Source organism: Xenopus laevis, chromosome 2L (assembly GCF_017654675.1).
Source record: "Xenopus laevis strain J_2021 chromosome 2L, Xenopus_laevis_v10.1, whole genome shotgun sequence".
In the NCBI taxonomy this organism is placed as follows: Eukaryota; Metazoa; Chordata; class Amphibia; order Anura; family Pipidae; genus Xenopus; species Xenopus laevis.
Genome location: NC_054373.1, coordinates 185,849,684 through 185,866,522, shown reverse-complemented (window position 1 = coordinate 185,866,522; position 16,839 = coordinate 185,849,684). Strand labels below are relative to the sequence as shown.

The 16,839-nt window shown below is 39.7% G+C and overlaps 1 protein-coding gene across 2 annotated transcripts in view; it reads left to right on the top strand.

Annotated features, from left to right (window-relative positions):
- Positions 1-16,839, top strand: part of gdpd5.L (glycerophosphodiester phosphodiesterase domain containing 5 L homeolog) — a 133,207-nt gene that overhangs the window by 72,154 nt on the left and 44,214 nt on the right. For both annotated transcript variants that reach the window (XM_041582829.1, XM_041582828.1), the window contains exon 3: positions 15,983-16,086. In XM_041582829.1, coding sequence (XP_041438763.1) covers positions 15,983-16,086 — 104 coding nt within the window. The remainder of the gene's footprint in view (positions 1-15,982; positions 16,087-16,839) is intronic.

Below are 16,839 nucleotides of genomic sequence, written 5' to 3'. Positions count from 1 at the left end.
TGTTGCTTCTACTTGAGATTCTGGTTTAGATGTTGCTTCTACTTGAGATTCTGGTTCAGATGTTGCCTTTACTGGAGATTCTGGTTTAGATGTTGCCTTTACTTTAGATTCTGGTCCAGATGTTGTCTTTACTTGAGATTCTGGCCCAGATGTTGTCTTTACTTGAAATTTTGGTTCAGATGTTGTCTTTACTGAATATTCTGGTCAAGATATTGCCTTTACTGGGGATTCTTGTCCAGATCTTGCGATTACTGGAGATTCTGGTCCAGATGTTGCCTTTACTTGAGATTTTGGTTCAGATGTTGCCTTTACTTGAGAGTTTGGTTCAGATGTTGCCTTTACTTGAGATTTCGGTTCAGATGTTGCCTTTACTTGAGATTCTGGTTCAGATTTTTACTTTACTTGAGATTCTGGCTCAGATGTTGCTTTGACTTGAGATTCTGGCTCAGATGTTGTTTTTACTTGAGATTGAGATTCAGATGTTGACTTTACTTGGGATTCTGGTTCAGATGTTGCCTTTACTTGGGATTCTGGTTCAGATGTTGCCTTTACTTGAGATTTTGTTTCAGATGTTGCCTTTACTGAATATTCTGGTTGAGATGTTGCTTTTACTGGGGATTCTTGTCCAGATCTTGCGATTACTGGAGATTCTGGTCCAGATGTTGCCTTTACTTGAGAGTTTGGTTCAGATGTTGCTTTTACTAGAGATTTCTGTTCAGATGTTGCCTTTACTTGAGATTTCGGTTTAGATGTTGCCTTTACTTGAGATTTCGGTTCAGATGTTGCCTTTACTTGAGATTTCGGTTCAGATGTTGCCTTTACTTGAGATTCTGGTTCAGATTTTTCCTTTACTTGAGATTCTGGCTCAGATGTTGCTTTTACTTGAGATTCTGGCTCAGATGTTGCTTTTACTTGAGATTCTGGCTCAGATGTTGCTTTTACTTGAGATTGAGATGTTGACTTTACTTGAGGTTCTGGTTCAGATGTTGCCTTTACTTGGGATTCTGGTTCAGATGTTGCCTTTACTTGAAATTTTGGTTCAGATGTTGCCTTTACTTGAGATTATGTTTCAGATGTTGCCTTTACTGAATATTCTGGTTGAGATGTTGCTTTTACTGGGGATTCTTGTCCAGATCTTGCTGCGATTACTGGAGATTCTGGTCCAGATGTTGCCTTTACTTGAGATTTGGGTTCAGATGTTGCCTTTACTTGAGATTTCGGTTCAGATTTTGCCTTTACTTCAGATTTCGGTTCAGATGTTGCCTTTACTTGAGATTCTGGTTCAGATTTTTCCTTTACTTGAGATTCTGGCTCAGATGTTGCTTTTACTTGAGATTCTGGCTCAGATGTTGCTTTTACTTGAGATTCTGTCTCAGATGTTGCTTTTACTTGAGATTGAGATGTTGACTTTACTTGAGGTTCTGGTTCAGATGTTGCCTTTACTTGGGATTCTGGTTCAGATGTTGCCTTTACTTGAAATTTTGGTTCAGATGTTGCCTTTACTGGATATTCTGGTTCAGATGTTGCCTTTACTTGAGATTCTGGTTCAGACGTTTCCTTTACTAGAGTTTCTGGTTCAGACGTTGCCTTTACTTGAGATTCTGGTTTAGACGTTGCCTTTACTTGAGATTCTGGTTCAGACGTTGCCTTTACTTGACATTCTGGTTCAGACGTTGCCTTTACTTGAGACTCCTAGCTGAAATCCTAAGGAACTGTCCAAGGTGCTGAACACCTATCACAGCATGTTTTAGAACGGTCAATTCTAAGCAACTTTTCAATTGGTCTATATTATTAATTTTTGAAATCATTTTCTTTGCCACCTTATTTTGACTTTTTCCAGCTTTCAGATGGGGGTCACTGACCCCATCTAAAAACAAATGTTCTGTGAAGCTACAAATGTATTGTTATTGCTACTTTTTATTATTCATCTTTCTGTACAGGCCTCTGCTATTCATATTCCGGTCTCTTATTCAAATCAGTGCATGGTTTCTAAGGTAATTTGGACCCTAGCAACCAGATTGCTGAAATTGAAAACTGGAGAGCTGCTGAATAAAAAGCTAAATAATCTCAAATAATAAAAATTAAAACCAATTGCAAATTCTCTCAGAATATCACTACCTACATCATGCTATAAGGTGAACAGCACTCCTGCAAAAAAAAGTCTTGTATGTGCAAGGCATTATGGGAATCAGGAGAGCTGATTTCTGATGGAGTGGAGAAGGGAATAGCAAAGAACAAATAGTTGCAATTAACATTTATGAATGACTTTAAAACCATTGAGAATGTGCAGTAAATATATAGTGGGAGGTTTCTTAGAACTGTTTGCTTTTCTTCTGCAAAATAAAAAACCCAGGGGTTTCAGGTGTGAAAATATTCTTCAAAGGTTTTGTTTTTCTTGAATTAGTGTGTAAAGCTGTTTTGGGGAATTTATGGTTCTTTTTCTAAATAAATGTATTTATTTGCCAGAGTCAGGGTGGATACAAATATAGAGGATGAGAGAGGGAGCACACAGGCGTTAATAAGTCCGGGTGGATAAAGTGCATATTTTCTCACCGGGAGAGCGCTTCAGAGTATAGGCTGCCTCGGGAAATCCTTCAAATGTGAGAATTCGCAGACAGACCCTCTAATCTTTATTCTGAAACGGAATGAAGGAGCCGCATGGTTTCCTGTAGCTAAAATTATACCATCTGTCAGCCCTTTCCATTATATAGATACTGGCAGATGCACCAAAAAAGGAAACCGAAAAAAATATGTGGCCCAATTTCCCTTAAAAAGGGACAGCAATTTATTAGGTCATTGCTTGGGGATGTTCTTGGTGTCAAGTCTCGTCTCATGAGCATTTGGGGCATCTCTCTGTCTCTCTAGAGCAGGGATCTCGTGAGCCGCATTCAAATGGAAATAGAATTGGGGATCAACACAAGTATGATAAAAGTTCCTGGCGATGCCAAATAAGTAGTAATGAGCGTATCTGTCCCAGTTCGCCGGAAAATTTGCAAAACTGCCAAAAAATTTGCAAAATGGCGAAAACACATTGACATTTCTTTTCTCTTCAAATGCATTAAAGTTAATGAATGTTTTTTCTTATGGTGACTTTTTTTGTCCTAATGCATTAAAGTGGCGACTTTATTTCTCAAAATGCATTAAAGTCAATGAGCATTTTTTTTCTTATGGCGACTTCTTTTGTCCTAATGCATTAAAATCAATGGCTATTTTTTCTCAATAATTTTCTCTCTGCAAACTTTCGCAGCAGTTTTGTGAAATATAGAGTCCGTGCGCACTATCCAGGATTGGGGAAATGCACAAACCGTGGGAAATCCAACCATAACTCCAAGAATCCTACAGCAACTGAATGGAGCTGCAGTCCAACAAGAGCTGTATGTTACGGCACGTCTCAGCTTCCCGGCGCCCAATCCAAGATGGTGGCACCCATCGCTGCCACGTGGGTAGCGGCGTCGCCAAATTCAAAATAAAAGGACGCTCAGGACGCCGGTTCAATGCCCGATAATAGCATCTGTTTCGTGAGTTCCTGGGTGTCTGATAATTCAGTATCTATTGATTCCTGGACTTGACCCTACCTGAATTTGACCTTGCTACCCTTCTGCCTGCCTATTTGATCTCTGCCGGGACTTTGACTTCGCTTTTGTTCCTGAACCCTTGTCTGTACCGTGAACTTGGACTTAACCCCTAAGCTTCCTCCTTGGTCCGGACTACTCCGCTGGGAGCCGATAGGCCCCCTGATACTGTAAGACTGTACAGCTGTTTGATCCATTATCTGGAAAACTCGTTATCCAGAAAGTTCTAAATTATGTGATAGATTTTCATCAAATCATTTGAATTTTTTTCTTATGGCGACTTTTTTTGTCCTAATGCATTAAAATCAATGGCTATTTTTTCTCAATAATTTTCTCTCTGCAAACTTTCGCAGCAGTTTTGTGAAATATAGAGTCCGTGCGCACTATCCAGGATTGGGGAAATGCACAAACCGTGGGAAATCCAACCATAACTCCAAGAATCCTACAGCAACTGAATGGAGCTGCAGTCCAACAAGAGCTGTATGTTACGGCACGTCTCAGCTTCCCGGCGCCCAATCCAAGATAATTTTTTTTTTCTGTGTAATAATAAAACAGTCGCTTGTACTTGATCCCAACTAAGATATTATTAATCCTTATTGGAAGCAAAACCAGCCTATTGGCTTTATTTAATGTTTATATGATTTTCTAGTAGACTTAAGGTATGAAGATCCAAATGACAGAAAGATCCCTTATGCAGAAACCCCCAGGTCGGAGCATTCTGGATAAGAGGTCCTATACCTGTACTTTGTAACTTTGTAACATAATTATAACATTTATTAGTGATGGGCGAATTTGCGCCATTTCGCTTCGCCGGAAAATTTGCAAATTTCGCGTGAAATGGCGAAAAATTGGCGAAACGGAACCGGCGTCTAGTTTTTGACGCTGGTGGACGTTTTTGACGCTGGCACCCGTTTTTTTTTACGCTGGCGGGCATTTTTGACGCCGGCGGCCGTTTTTTTCTGACGTCGGTGAATTTTTTCGGGCGAATTTTCGCGGGCGTTTCGCGAATTTATTCGCTGGCGGCGAATCGCGCAAATTCAGGTTAGTGATCCGCCCATCACTAACATTTATATTTTTTTCTATATTACCACACACTGATCTTGGTCTCCCTGTCCTTTCTGTATCTGTTCTGTGTTATCAGTCTGTCTATATCTATTTAAACATTCCAGAAGTTCCTGGACTGCGTTCCATCTGCCATCTCACATTCCTCATTGGAATCCCATTACCCACAGTCATTCCACTCCCCGTTCCCATCTTTCTTTGTGGGCTCCCCATCCGCTGCATTTACTCCTTTAGACCACCCAATGCTTGTGCACCTGTTTGCTGCAAAATAAAGACGGAAGTTGTTAGGGCAATTTAATACTTCCATTCAGTAATGGCAATTTGCAGACATATCTGATAAACATTGGGGTTCAGCTACAGGGTAATGATGGGATGTCAGCACTTTGGTAGCCTTTGTTTTTTTCTTAAAGGAGAAGGAAAGCTACAGAGGCATTTTATTGCCAATAGATTAGCTGTAATAGTGCAAGCTAGAATGCTATATTTATTCTGTAGAATGTTTTACCATACCTGAGTAAAAAGCTCTAGAAACTCTCTGTTTGTTTAGGATAGCAGCTCTAGTACTAACGTGGTGTGACATCACTTCCTGCCTGAGTCTCTCCCTGCTCTGGGCTCAGATTACAGTAGAGAAGGGAGGGGTGGGAGGAGAGGAACAAACTGAGCATGCTCACGCCCAGGGCAATGAGGTTTAAGATGAAGGCAGGAAGTCTGATACAGAAGCCCATGAGTACACAATAGAAGGTAAGAAATGTGCTGTTTCTTTTGACAGGGGACTCAGAGCAGCATTACTTTGGGGGTTTACTGGTATATTTAGATGGACCTTTCTGATAAGGCTTACTTAGTTTTAACCTTTCCTTCTCCTTTAAACGTCCCCCTTTTGTCTGTGTTGCCTCCTATACTGCAGGAGATCACACGGGACAATAAAAACTAATTTTAAGGTCTAAAAACCAAATGGGCAGAATAGACGGACCAAGTGGTTCTTCTGGTGGAGCGACTTCAATATTTCCATTCATTTCCTAAATTAATAACGCCTAGAATGTTTTCCTTGGGAGAGAAAGCTGAAATGATTCTGCTGGTTCAAGAACCAAATGACCCACGTAACCTCTATACAATTAGCAGTTAATGACCTTTCTCTGTAATTATATGGGTCCACCAAATTAGAAAATTACCAGAGAGTTTAATTTACCCTTAAGGTAAAAAGAAGTTAAAGGGTGGGTCACCATTATGTTAACCTTTATTAACCAGTTCCAAGAAACTTTTTAATTGGTCTTCATTTTTTTTCTACAGTTTTTTAAATATTTGCCGTCTTCTTTTGACTCTTCTCGGCTTTCAAATGGGGGTCATTGACCCCATCTAAAAACAAATGCTCTGTAATATATTGTTATTGCTACTTTTTATTACTCCTCTTTCTATTCAGGCCTCTCCTATTCATATTCCAGTCTCTTATTCAAATCAATGCATGGTTGCTAGGGTAAGTCAAACTGGAGAGCTGCTGAATAAAAAGTTGAATAACTCAAAAACCACAAGTAATAAGAAATGAAAACCAGTTGCAACCAACAAACTCCCATTATCCTCTTTTTGTCCCCCCACTCACTATTCATTTATCCATAGAAGCCCAGACAGCCGTATAATTGATACCTGAGCTGGAATTTCTCATTAGTGACCTTGCGCTACGTTAATAGGTGTGCTATTAACCCATTGGCTGGTGCTGATTTGCGATCTATCACTTCATTTGTTAGGAAAGTCCATGTTGTCTGGTTAAACAGTAGACTTTACTATGCAGAATATTGGGGTTAATCATTTCACAGTAGGAGCTTGGAGAAACTTCTATTTTGATCTGTTTAATGAATTCCCATTAAGCAATTAATCCTGTACAAAAACACTTTCTTTTCATGGCTGTTTGCTTTGTAGCTCCAACCTAAATATAATACTAGTTGTCACCCCTCCTCTCAAAATCCCTGTCTTTCCTTCTCCCATACTTATTCATTCTTTCTCGTTGCATTTTATCTCTGCATTTTAATATAGTCTCTGTCTCCATCAAGTCCCTCAATATCTTGCTGATCTTACAGGTATCTCCTTCTCTTCTACTGTGCCTCCATTTATTATTTAGGTAAAGGTGCTCAGGCTGAAATAACACCCAAAACACTGTAATTGCCTGCCGCTCTTCCTTTAGTAAGTAGGTGACTCCCTTTGGTCAACCCGTTGGATGAACTTGCTTTCATTTTCTAGTTTCATCTCGCTTGCTCTGTTCCTATACATTATACTGATTTGTCTGGGTACATCTGTTATTCTCCGTCTCCCCCGAGGGTGGTTTTGCAGAGCTCTATAGACTTGAATTTGCTAAACACCAATTTGCCCAACATATTCCATGGCCAACTCTATCAGGCCAGTGATCAGATCCAAACAGTGAATGAATTTACACATGGGTTGTCATTTTACTTCAAAATGAGTAAATGATCTGTGTTAGCTAAGGTTTCTTAGTTGGTCTCCAATGGTGTTCTCCAATAGTCTGGAATCTGTCAACTTTGTGTCCATTGTTCCTCCAAACCTTTAGATCCTAAGGCAGTGATCCCCAATCATGTTCCTCACCAACCCCTTGGCTGTTGCTCCCAGTGTGGCCTCAAAGCAGGTGCTTATTTTTGAATTCCAGGCTTTGAGGCAAGTTTTAGTTGCATAAAAACCAGGTGTACTGTCAAACAGAGTCTCCTGTTGTACATAGGAGGTACCAAATAGCCAATTACAGCCCTAATTTGGCACAGCCAGGAACTTTTTTCATGCTTGTGTTGCTCTCCAAGGTTTATAAGATTGGAGGTGCCAAGTGATACTCACTCAAGGAACTCCAAGTTCTCCAAAAGTCAGGAATCTATAAACTTTTTGTCCATTGTTCCTCCAAACCTTTATATCCTAAGGCATTGATCCCCAGCCAGTAGCTCGTGAGCAACATGTTGCTCTTCAACCCCTTGGATGTTGCTCCCAGTGGCCTCAAAGCAGGGGCTTATTTTTGAATTCCAGGCTTGAAGGCAAGTTTTGGTTGTATAAAAACCAAGTGTGCTACCAAACAGTCTCCTGTGATACATAGGGGGTACCAAAGAGTGAATTAAAGCCCTAATTTGGCACCGCCAAATGCTTGTGTTGCTCTCCAACTTTTTTTACATTTGAATGTGGCTCATGGGTAAAAAAGGTTGGAGACCTCTGCCCTAAGGTCTCTATGCACTCCCTGGTTCCTTCTACAACCCTTGGGGGCAGATTTACTAAGCTCGAGTGAATTTTTGAAGTTAAAAAAGTCTGAAATTCGAAGTAATTTTTTGGGTACTTCGACCATCGAATAGGATACTACGACTTCGAATTTACTTCGACTTCGATTCGAAGTAAAAATCGTAGGAATATTCGACCTACTGTCTCTTTAAAAATACTTCGACTTCAATACTTCGCCAACTTAAACCTGCCGAAGTGCTATGTTAGCCTATGGGGACCTGCCAGAGCAATTTTCTTTTTGGATATCGAAGGAAAATCGTACGATAAAATCGTTTGAACCGTACGATTCGAAGTACCATCGGAGTACGATCGTACTACGATCGGAATACGATTGTACGATGATTCTATTCGATGGTCGAATTTCGAAGTATTTTCCACTTCGAAATTCGACCCTTGATAAATCTGCCCCTTGATGTTAATGCATTATATCTGGATATGTTTATTTTATAAATCAAGTTACTTGTTGAGGACCAATCATAACAATGAATGTTCATCATGGGGAATGATGGCGGATGATGGTAAAAGATCAAGACAAATTTCACCGGATATGGGTTCTTTTCTCAGACTGGGCAGTCCTAAATAGAATGAAAGGTCTATCATTTTTGGATAATGTAGTTAAAGGGTATACAAGCCCTCTAATGTAAAAATATACCCTGTACCACATGGACTGAGGACAACAAAGTATTGTGAATCTAAAGCTGATAACTTTTATCGTTGCTGAGATAGTGATGTTTTTCTAAATAAATGTCACATTCTATCTATCGTTATGTGTCACTAATGTAAATGTAATGTTTCCTAATAACCCAATTTGTATAGTTTGAAGAGAGATCTAGTGAACACAGCACCAGCTTTTAACTGATAAGTGCTACGTTTTACTGGAATCAAAGTCTACCAAGTACTTTGCCCCTTTTATTAGTGCAGTTTCGGGTTCAGCTTTTGTTTTTCTTATTTATCTCACAACCCTGTCAAATTTTGGGAATCTACCCGTGAATTTAATACAATGAGCTGCCTAAACCTGGAATAAAAAATTATATAGATATGTGAATTTCTTAAGAAACTGATTTTTGTTTCTCAATTTTTTTCCTTCAGTGCTCATTTTCATTGAGACGTAATAAATAAACCTGCCACAACCTTGCCATTTATCTTAAAGTGATGGCACCGGACAGCTTTAGGCAAAATGATTTTCGGCTGTGCTTCAGCGCTTGTGTTGACAGGTTTTCCCTTTTCTTGTCTCGGTGAATGTCAAAGTGAAGTGTTACTGTGCAAACCTTCAAGTGCTCTCATTCAGTTATTTATCTTATTTTATTTTTTTTTTAAAACTTGCAATGAACTTGGCCGAGGAGCTCCATTCTGTATAATTTATGTATTTTCAGTGTTGGCTTCGGCAAAAAACTACCTTTTAAAGGGGTGGTTCACCTTTAAATAATCTTTTAGCAAGTAATGTCAATTCTAAGGAACTTTTCCATTGGTTTTCATTATTTATTTTTTATGGTCTTTGCCTTTTCTTCTTCTCTGTAAGGCTATTAATGTATCGTTATTGCCAATTTTTATTTCTCATCTTTCTAGTAAGGTCCTCTCCTATTCATATTCCAGTCTCTTATGCAAATCAATGCATGGTTGCTAGGGGAATTTGGACCCTAGCAAATGGCTGAAATTGCAAACTGGAGAGCTGCTGAATAAAAAGCTAAATAACTCAAAATCCTTAAATAATAAAAAAATGAAAACCAATTGTAAATTGTCTCAGAATATTACTCTCTACCTCATACTAAAAGTTAACTCAAAGGTGAACAACCCCTTTAATACAAACCTTTCTTTCATTTGTCTATATATGTCCCCATCATGCTGGTCCTCTCAAAACCATTAGTTGATGAGGTCAGTTGTCCTCATTGCCTGTATTATCATTGACCACCTTGGCCAATGTCTTTCTGATTGGGTCTGTCATGTTGCCTGTGTGTTGCATATTCCATAATTCTGTTATTTTGACTATTTTGACTATTATTGAATTTTCCTGCCTCCTCAGCCTCTTCAGGTCTTTCAGTCATTGTCCAGCTGTAGGATTCGGTTAGTCCTCGCCGGTCCCCTTTTGCCATTGATATCAACTTTCAAATGCCTCCTCTTGCCTTCATCAGTTTGCTGCCTCATCTGGATCATTTTTGGTTCCCCCATTGTCATCGCCTTTTGGATGACCCTCTTTACACCCTTGTTCTGGATCCTCTGCCTTTCATTAACCTCCTTGGTGGTGCATCTGTTGCCCTCTTTGTTGTCCCTCTCCTCGGTTTTAGGACTCTAAAACTGGATATCTTTTTTAGCCTTAGGTTTTGACTTCTCCAGTGTCCTTAAAAAAAAATACTATATGCTGTGCCATTAATTGCTTTTCCTTCTTATCCTTTTTCCCATTCATCATGTACTCAGCTGGTTTCGTCCATGTCCTAGGTTAATGGTCCTTGCCTTGTATGTCTATAATTATGACCTTGTTAGTACCCTATCACTGACACAACAGTTGTAGTCTTCTGCTTTGTTTGCTCCTGAACCAGCTACTAGATCATGGATCTGCTCCTCCATTTACCCCTGATCCAGCTACTAGATCAGGGATCTTCTGCTCCATTTGCTCCTGATCCAGCTTCTAGATCAGGGATCTTCTGCTCCATTTGCTCTTGATCCAGCTACTAGATCAGGGATCTCCAGCATGTTTTACCCATGAGCCACATTCAAATGTAAATGTTGGAGAACAGCTCAAGCATGCAAAGAATTCCTGAAGGGGCCAGTTATGGGCTGTGATTGACTATTTGGTAGCCCCTATCTTAACTGGCAGCCTACAGGAGGCTCTATTTGGCAGTACACATGGTTTTTATACAACCAAAACTTGCCCCAAGCCAGGGATTAAAATATAAGCACCTGCTTTAAAGGAGAAGGAAAGCTACGGAGGCATTTTATTGCCAATAGATTAGCTGCAATAGTACAAGCTAGAATGCTATATTTATTCTGTAGAATGTTTTACCATACCTGAGTAAAAAGCTCTAGAAACTCTCTGTTTGTTTAGAATAGGAGCTGCAGTATTAACATGGTGTGACATCACTTCCTGCCTGAGTCTCTCCCTGCTCTGGGCTCAGATTACAGTAGAGAAGGGAGGGGGGGGGAGAGAGGAACAAACTGAGCATGCTCTTGCCCAGGGCAATGAGGTTTAAGCTGAAGGCAGGAAGTCTGATACAGAAGCCCATGTGAAGGTAAGAAATGTGATGTTTCTTTTGACAGGGGACTCAGAGCAGCATTACTTTGGGGGTTTACTGGTATATTTAGATGGACCTTTCTGATAAGGCTTACTTAGTTTTAACCTTTCCTTCTCCTTTAAGACCACTGGAAGCAATATCCAAGGGGTTGTGATGTTGCTCAAGAGCCACTGGTTGGGGATCACTGTACTAGATCAGTTATTCTTTCAAATTCTTCAAATATATCCCACTTTGTCCCCTCTGAAAGGGAAATATATGCCTGTATGTGTAATAGGGGCTGTTGGGGATGTTGTTTTATCAGGGTTGGGGTATATATATATATATATATATATATATATATATATATATATATATATATATATATATATATATATTTGTACAAAATGGAGTGGAGTGCAGACCCGTCCGTGACTTAGTCCAAAATAGGATAAATTATATATCAAACAAAAAAGTCCAGACCACTTGCTTAATGGAACAAAAAAGATTTTTACCAAGCAAGAAATTGCAACGTTTCGAAGCTCCCGCTTGATAAAGAAGCGGGAGCTTCGAAACTTTGCAATTTCTTGCTTGGTAAAAATCTTTTTTGTTCCATTAAGCAAGTGGTCTGGACTTTTTTGTTTGATATATATATATATATATATATATATATATATTATATATATAATATATATATTCACATACATTCTTCGCATCTTAAAATGTTAGAACTATAGTCCTTTTTAAGTATTTAAAAAACAGCAGAAATTTAGATTGGCTTTTCTTAATTCTCCCTGCTATTGTTTTGTGTCTTTGAGCTTCAGTGAGCTAATTCTCTCATTGTCTTTGCTTTGATTGAATTCACTCCAGCACCGATGCTATTTTTATACGGGACGAAATGGCAAGGCGAGATCGTCTATTTAGGCAAACAATGTCCATCTAAGACTTTAATGTGTAAAACGTTTTCTTAGGAAAAGCCTTTTAAAACCCAAACGAGGTTGCCAGCTATTCCCCAGATCATTTTGCTCTATTAAAAAGCCATTTAGAAGGGATTGCGAGTGGAACATCTGAGTAAAAAGCAACACAATCTGATCTATTGACCACAGGCACCGTACGGGCTGCTCTTGTGGTCTCGCTTGTTATTCTACATCATTAAGTTTTTATTTGCAGTCTGATGTAAGAGGAATTGCATGTACAACAGCGTTTTTGTATGAGCAAATGCAATGCCAAAAAAAGATGTACTTTTTTTTAAACGAGAAGGAAAGTCACCCTGCACTTTGGGTGCCAAATGTTAGGCACCCCCTAATGATTGTATTTACTTGCCTGAAACCCCAGGCTGGTGCTCCTATCAGCAGAAAACTGCACCGGGCCGGGGTTATACCAGTGACACCACGGAGCGATCCTCTTCCGTCTTCTTCTCTCTTCGTGCGAATGCGCATTAGATCGAAAAGCCGACCTTTAACTAAAAAGTCACTAGTTCGTTCTACTGCGCATGCGTTTCCCCCGGAAAATTTGAAGGAAGAAAAAGACGGAAGTGGAATGCTCCATGGTGTTCACTGGTATAACCCCGGGCCTGTGCAGATAGGAGCACCGGCCCGGGGTTTCCGGGAAGTATATACAATCAATTGGGGGTGCCTAACATTTGAAATCCCCACGTGCAGGATGACTTTTCTTCTCCTTTAAAGAGAACTCAACCCAAATAATGGGGAAAATGCAATTTTGCTATGATGATAGGAAACACAGCTCTATGCAATATTGCCATTTATGTGTAGACGTCTATGGTATAGGGGCTTTTTACGAACATTGTATTATTATTATTATTATTATTATTAACATGTATTTATATAGCGCCAACATATTGCGTAGCACTGTAAAGTAAATGTGATTATACAACTACATCACATGAATTACATATATAGAATATATGGAGTAACAAACATCACAATCAATACCGGTACAAAAAGGTGAGGAAGGCCCTATACATAGGCATACAGTCTAAAGGGAAGGGAGTAATACACAAGGTGTGGGAGTGGGCAAGATTGAATTAAGTGGGTGAGAAATGTGGTACTGTATGTGGTGTTGCGTTTGGTAGTTAAGCAGAGTGAGGGGAGGCTTCTCGAAAGAAGTGCGTTTTCAGAGATTTCTTGAAAGCAGAAAGGTTGGGAGAAAGTCGGACAGACCGTGGGAGAGAGTTCCAGAGGAGGGGTGCAGCCCTTGCAAAGTCTTGAATGTGAGCATGTGAGGAGGTAATGAGAGAAGAGTTGAGTAGCAGGTCAGTAGAGGAGCGTAGTAAGCGAGTGGGTGAGTATATAGAGATGAGTTCAGAGATGTAGGGTGGAGCAGAGTTGTGAAGTGCTTTGAAAGTCAGTGTCATTAATTTGAATTTGATTCTGAAAGGTAACGGAAGCCAGTGCAGGGATTGACAGAATGGCGAGGCAGAGGAGGAGCGGTTGCTGAGGTGTATGAGCCTTGCAGCAGTTCAGTATGGACTGGAGAGGTGACAGTCTCTGGAGGGGAAGGCTAATTAAAAGAGAGTTACAGTAGTCTAGACGCGAGCATTGTAGCACTAAATATCTGAGATGTTGCCCACGTCAATCAATCAGATCGTTGCTTTTGTTTTCTTTTGTATAAATGTCTTTATTTATGAGACTTTTCATACAAATAAATAGTTGTATGGAGAATTATTGGAGTACGTATTACAGGAGAGGTACAGTACAACTTTGAGATCCTTATAACCGACATTGGCAGCGAAACGAGCAAAGCTGGGAATTTACCCAGTGTTACAATTAACAGTTCCATACATAAAAAACGCTTTACATTCAGTATTACTACCTCAGGATACCTGAGTTAACCCCTATCCATTCATGTTAAGTACTACTTACGTTGCTTTTGTTTTCTAACTTGTAGGTGACTTTAAATCGAATAGCTGATTGGTTGCCATGGGCAATATTCCCTGGAGATATTGATCTCCAATGTTCATAAACTTGCCCCTAAGTATTAAACTTGGACATGATCTATCAGACAATGTAGACGGCCTCTCCGAATTCCCAGCTAAATATCCAGATATTGTAGGACACCTAATTACACTGTATCTCCCCAGTTCTCTAAAACCTACCATATTCCTCTAAGTCCCATCCCTATTCTGCTTCACAAATCAGTTTTGTCTTTGATAAACAGGGTCCAATAGATTTATAGGCTGTTACTCAACCAGTTTTATTATATCAATATGATAACCAATAGTGCGTCAGAACCAAGACTGTGACATCTAGAAACGCTTGCCAATAATGATGTTCTGCCTTTCTCGTTCGTTAGATCCCATATCTTAATGAGAGAGTGGATGTGTCCCTAGATTGCAATCGGTTGATTACAGCAAGGACACAATGTATTAGCTCTCGGGAACTGGGTGACCTCATTAAATAAGTAGCACAGTCAACACAGGACTTTATTGAGTTCTCGATTTTTTTTTTTTGTTTGTCTGTTCTGTTTGTCCCTGGCCTGGTACATACCTATAAAATTTCACTGTGACATGAAATGTGACTTCTCTGATACTTTCTATACATCCACAGAAATTTGATTTCTATTGTCTATGTGTTGTATGATGTTAGTCTCCACCTTCAATCTTGTTTAAGGCCAGGTTCCAGAAATTTAGCCATCAAATATCTATATATGCCTGCCTCTTGCTAGTGGTCTTTGGTCATTTAGTAGATCCATAGTTGTGATCCAACCAGCTTGTTTCCATGGACGTCTGCGTTCCTGCTTGGCTCCTGAGCTCCTGCCTGGCCCTTGAGCTCCTGCCTCATGCCTGTCCCCCTTGTTGGCATTCCTATTACAGACCATGTCCTGTTTATTGTGCCTTGCTTACTACAATCCCCACTACGTGCAAAATGTTCATGAAACCATCCAGCATAAGGGCTCTAGTCCAGCTATACTTGATCAGTAAATCCTGAGAGGTCTAATGTTGGGTTAGAGCAGAGTCCTGGTCACGTCTCCATAGATACCTTCAAAAAATAGACTATTATACCTTCCCTTCTTGCTTGTGCCCTCTCTCCCATTCTACAATGACTTATGTTCTTTGTAAGTCAATGGGTAGTGGGTCGGATTTTGAATCAGATTGTTGCAGGTCAGACCAGTATAGTCATCAATATAAGCATTCCTTCTCTCATTCTGCAAGTTTCTTTTCCCAAGGATAAAGTTAATAGCATCTTAACCTATCTGAAGCTGTCTCCAGTTTTCCTTATAATGGGATGATAAATTCCATGAGATAGACAATTGGACCAGTCATTGGATCCATTTTTATAAAGAGTAATGGAACTGGTAGCCCTGATGATTCTTGCTACTCTACAGGGAAATTTCAACAATTTATAGCTCTCACAGCAAGAACCTTCTTAAAGGCTGCCCTTATGTCACCTGGTGAATATATTGGTGAATAATGCATTCCATATATATTTCTAGTTATTTAAATATTTATACTGTACAAAGGGATTGTATCCTAACTTGGCCAATCCTTTGTCATAACCAAGACCTTCTATTTCCTTTATCAGCATAGTCGCTCTTCTCTGTTCTTTGTTTCAGTCATTCTCCTTTTGGAAGACCGAAACTCAACTGAATATTCTAGATGGGGCCTTGTTTTAAATAAGCTCTTATATAGGTGTATGGCAGATGTTGACTACAACAGACTCCTGTTATCTTGGAATGCAGATTATTTGGTTCTGCTGTATCTGGAAAACTTCAGATATTTGATGTGAGAGTTTTGCCACACACAGTGTTACTTTATTGCAAAATGTATTTTCTATAATGTGGTTTTGTTGTTGCAAGAAGGAATTTTCTGCATTTTCCTTCCAATTATCACCCCATGGAACTGTCTTCATTGCCTATATCTCTTTGTCTCAACAGTGGGAGCTCCTATGGTTTGTGATCCTCATGTTTACTTTCTTCCTCACACTCACCTGGTTTTATTTCTGGTGGGAGGTTCATAACGACTACAATGAGTTTAACTGGTAAGTAAAATGCTTCTCCTTGAAGATTACAGGGCATTTTGGCTGTGGTTGGCACAAAATAGGAAAAAACATCTTGACATGAAGTTACAACAAAGTGAGATTTGGGGTGAGAACAAGGCCCCTCCTGCCTTGAGGTGAAAACCTTGCCTCAGTAGCAGGTTACAAAGGGCGGCAAAAAAAATCACCTCTTGTATCTTTAAGAGTTAAATTTCTGGTTTTTAACTTGGAAATACGGCTGTGCTAGTGCAAAAAAAAAAGGCTGGTTACTGTTCTAAAGAATTGTATGGGGGCGCTGAGTTTGTCAATGATGATAGGCAATAGAATCTAAACATTGATGAGAGTGTTCCCAGGAATTCTAGGTAATTGTGTTGCTTCTGCGCTTCAGAGGTAGTAGGATCAATGCAGTGGGGGACCTTATAAAAATGTAAAGAAGAGAAATTTATAATATCAAGTGGATTCATGCCAGATGAAGAACCTTGGAATGTGGAACATGGGAAGATTTGAGCATGTAACAATAGTGTTTTCTACCAGCATTTTAGATGGCAAGAGCATCAGCCTGAATTATGGCCTGTTTTTTCTTTAATTAAAAAAAATAAATAATATGGGGTGAGGTTTTTCCATGTGTATGAGAGGAGATCTCAGAAGTATCTTTGATTACCAGTATAAGACTTAGATGGGACTTGAACCTGGGACCTCCTGGTTGCTGCCTCCTTTTCTTGACCACTGACACCTCTCTTTCTGTTCTGTTCCAAT